The sequence below is a fragment of the Acyrthosiphon pisum genome, chromosome A1 (assembly GCF_005508785.2).
Source record: "Acyrthosiphon pisum isolate AL4f chromosome A1, pea_aphid_22Mar2018_4r6ur, whole genome shotgun sequence".
In the NCBI taxonomy this organism is placed as follows: domain Eukaryota; kingdom Metazoa; phylum Arthropoda; class Insecta; order Hemiptera; family Aphididae; genus Acyrthosiphon; species Acyrthosiphon pisum.
This window is the reverse complement of record NC_042494.1, coordinates 92,295,206-92,298,682: the sequence shown is the minus strand read 5'-3', so window position 1 is coordinate 92,298,682 and position 3,477 is coordinate 92,295,206. Positions and strand designations below refer to the sequence as shown.

General features: G+C 29.5%; 1 protein-coding gene across 2 annotated transcripts; it reads right to left on the bottom strand.

Moving 5' to 3' along the window:
- Positions 1–884: 884 nt before the first annotated feature.
- On the bottom strand, positions 885–3,035 carry LOC100167268 (glyoxylate reductase/hydroxypyruvate reductase). Of its 2 annotated transcripts, none has more exons than XM_016801891.2 (8): positions 2,846–3,035; positions 2,538–2,657; positions 2,340–2,467; positions 2,055–2,244; positions 1,816–1,994; positions 1,579–1,743; positions 1,382–1,507; positions 885–1,288 (listed from the first exon to the last, which is right to left on the bottom strand). In XM_016801891.2, exons 2-8 carry the CDS (start codon positions 2,618–2,620, stop codon positions 1,167–1,169), a joined length of 993 nt encoding a protein of 330 aa, XP_016657380.1. In that variant the 5' UTR covers positions 2,621–2,657; positions 2,846–3,035; the 3' UTR covers positions 885–1,166. The 2 variants fall into 2 exon arrangements, with proteins under 2 accessions (XP_016657380.1, XP_001952060.1); XM_001952025.5 differs by having other exon boundaries at positions 2,538–2,636.
- Between the last annotated feature and the right edge of the window lie 442 nt (positions 3,036–3,477).

Here is a 3,477-nt window from a genome sequence, read left to right as displayed (position 1 = left end):
GGACATTCTATACAACTAAAATACACAGGCTTATCGCATTAGTAATAATAATCATTATTATTATTTAAACCAATAGCAACCATTTATATTATGAACAAAAATTTCAAACGTAAATCTCAAAATCCCTATTTGAGAACCTCTCCGAATTGGATATATTATTTACATTTTTTTGCGACAAAATGTAATCTTATTCCCCAAGGTATATTCTATCTCTGTACCAAATCGGATGAATGGTTTAGGAATGCTAAAGGACACACAGACAAACATTCATTTTTATAAATATAGATAGGGTTGTCCTTAGTTACTGTCCGTATGATTATAACTTGTATAGAATCTAAAACTGTTAGTCCTTTTCAGAAATGTCAGAAATTTTTTTTAGTGATAAATGATAATAGATATCAGGAAAGTTTAGAACCACGTTCGAAAATATACTGATAGTTCTATATCCAACCCGAAACAGGTGGATCTCTGTCGAATTAGTTCATAAAACGAGGTAAGACACCGACACCAATTTGTCGGATAACTGAAGTACACTACTGAGATTTGCTATAATAGTGTATTATCAAAGCACGATAGAGATTAAATGTATATTTAATTTTAACTACATCGTAAATCTAAGTAATGAATATATTTTTATCTTCTTTATTATAAATATTTATAATGATAATTTACATTTGTTTTATTGTATACAACTAAATGTAAGTATTCAAAACAAAATGTTGACATTTTCTGAAATTAAACAAAACATTTTTTAATTTATTATAGATAATATGAATATTAAACCAAGCCACCTGCAAGAGTTATATCTACTTTACTCATTACCTACTGTATAGTACTATATAGTGTATATACACTATACTAAATAAATTAAGTCTTAGCCGATCAGTATGAAATAAATTATTGTAATATTTAATATATATACATATGTTAACGAGACACATACAATACAAATAGCAAGACCAGACAAGATACTAATGGTTACCTGATAAAATAACGAAAATAATGATTCTTACAATGAAAGACATTTGAAATATTAAAAAAAATATTATATTTAACAATTATAAATCAATAAATGTATTAACAAATATTATCTTTTTATACTTTGTAACATTCACAAACTAGATTGTTTTTAATACAATTTTGTCAAGCGTATATAATTACCTAAGCTAATACTTAACTTCGTTTGGCATTGCGGTATTATCTAAAACAGCAATTATATTTTTGGCAGTGAGAATAGCCATTTCTGCTCTTGTTTCAATGGAAGCACTCCCAATGTGTGGCAATAACACTACAAGTCCAATAATAATATAACATTAATTTAATATTGTTAATAAACATTTATGTAATTAAATAGTATTTAGTTATATTTTGTTGTACCTACCAACATTGTCCATCTTCATCAAAGGGCTATCAAGTGGTAATGGTTCTGGTGTCATGACGTCTAGACCAGCACCTCCAATTCTATTTTCTTGTAATGCTTCGATGAGTGCATCTTGGTCAATAAGTCCTGAAAATTCAAATATTAACATAAGACTGACCTAAAGTCATGACATGCATGTTTAAAATGTGCCTTGTTACCTCCACGACCAATGTTCACCAATACGGCGTGTGACTTCATTTTGGCAATGCGTTCTCTGTTAATGATAAACTTTGTGTCCTCATTCAGTGCAATGGAAAGGATTATGAAATCACTTTGTTCGACAAGCTCATCGATTGTAACCAATTTTCCACCGAGAGCTTTGACTGATTGATCACGAATTAAAAGTTGTTATATAGTATGCAGTATGCACTTATAACTGAAATATAACATTTTACCAGCAGGTTTTTCAGTTCTACTGGTGTACAGCAATTGAGAAATGTCAAATGTCTTCAGCTTCCTTGCGATTGATGTCCCAATGTTGCCACATCCAACAATACCAACAACAGAGTTTCTAATACCTCTACCACACATCCAATTCATCCAAACAACCGTAGTCACATCTTTCCATCCACCTCTAAAATAAATTATTTAATACTTACACCCAACTGTATTTAATGTAATTTAATGTAAGTACGTTTTCAATGCATGATTTGCTTCGAAAAACCGTCTCGTTGTCGCTATCAACAATCCAACTGTTGTTTCTGCTACTGTTTCACTTAAGACATGTGGCGTGTAACCCAAACGTACGCCATATTTTTTCATTGCAGTCAAGTCGACGTGATCATATCCCACAGATATGGTTCCAACAACCTTTAAACTGGAGCCTATGCAATGAAAAATGAAAAATGATTAACTACTTATTACATCAGTTACTTACAATATTATTATTATTTTATCTGGTTGTAATGAGTTTATTAACCCGCCGTTTTAATTAATTCTTCGTCAATTTTGCTTAACGCACTACAGAATATTGCGAATTTCCCCGGTACTTTTTTCATCATTTCTGTCCGAGTGATTGGTATGGAATCACATACTTCGACATCAAATCTGAAGTATATAAATACATAAGAACAAATTGTTAAGCGTACACTTTGGGCAGAATAGGTAGGTAACCAACCTTTTACGAAGTAAATCAATTGCGATCTCTGGAACGAGTTTCATTGCAACTAACACTTTGGGTCTTGACATTGTAGTAAGCATGGTGATGACTGATGACCTAAATTCAACGTAGTATACACTAAGAAATACATTTCACTATTTATTAAAAAAAAAAATATTATTGTTTCAACACATTGGTAATGCTGTTATAGATGATTTATTGTGAAAATATATAGTATTAATTACAAAATATTCATATTTATAGGTACATGTATTATATACATTACCGCTCTTCAACTCTTGTCTATTATCGTAATAATAAAATACCTGGAAGAAACTTTGCCCCTCACGAGTATAAACGTTTGAACAAGTCCAATAGATGGATGGGTATGTTTAAGCAGAAGTTACTAAGCTAATTTTTGATTGTTGAATAACTGCAATAAAGGCAAAGGTGTAAGGTTTTGCCGTATAGTTGAACTGACTAACACGCAGTGACAATGGGATTAACTAACTGGCTTCTGAGTCGTTACTTGTTTATGTACAAATTAATAATTATAACTTATAGGGCATATCCACTTATTGGTTATTATAATAATAATTATTAATTATGTAGTATGTAATGTATTATACTATAATTATGGTTTATTATACTTTATAGTTTATTTAGGAATTAGATATATTATGTATATTAAATACTTAGATAATACTATCTATAACCAATACTATAGTTGTAATTGATATATAAATAATATTTATATACCTATTAAGTAATATTATGATCTATGATAATTGGTATTAATCTTACATTATATAGATCATAATGATCATACTATACTATGCTATAATCAAATACTATGGGTTATCTATAGTATTTGCTGCCTACAACCTATATAATACATCATAGATAATAATATATTCAAATAAATATACACACACACCGATATAGTGCTGTATTTTAT

Coding starts and splice junctions, on each gene's coding strand:
- LOC100167268 (XM_016801891.2), bottom strand. CDS start 2,620: ATGCTTACTACAATGTCAAGACCCAAAGTGTTAGTTGCAATGAAACTC. Junction 2,245..2,339: donor AGAATTAATTAAAACGGCGG/GTTAATAAACTC, acceptor TTCATTGCATAG/GCTCCAGTTTAAAGGTTGTT. Junction 1,995..2,054: donor GCAAATCATGCATTGAAAAC/GTACTTACATTA, acceptor AATTTATTTTAG/AGGTGGATGGAAAGATGTGA.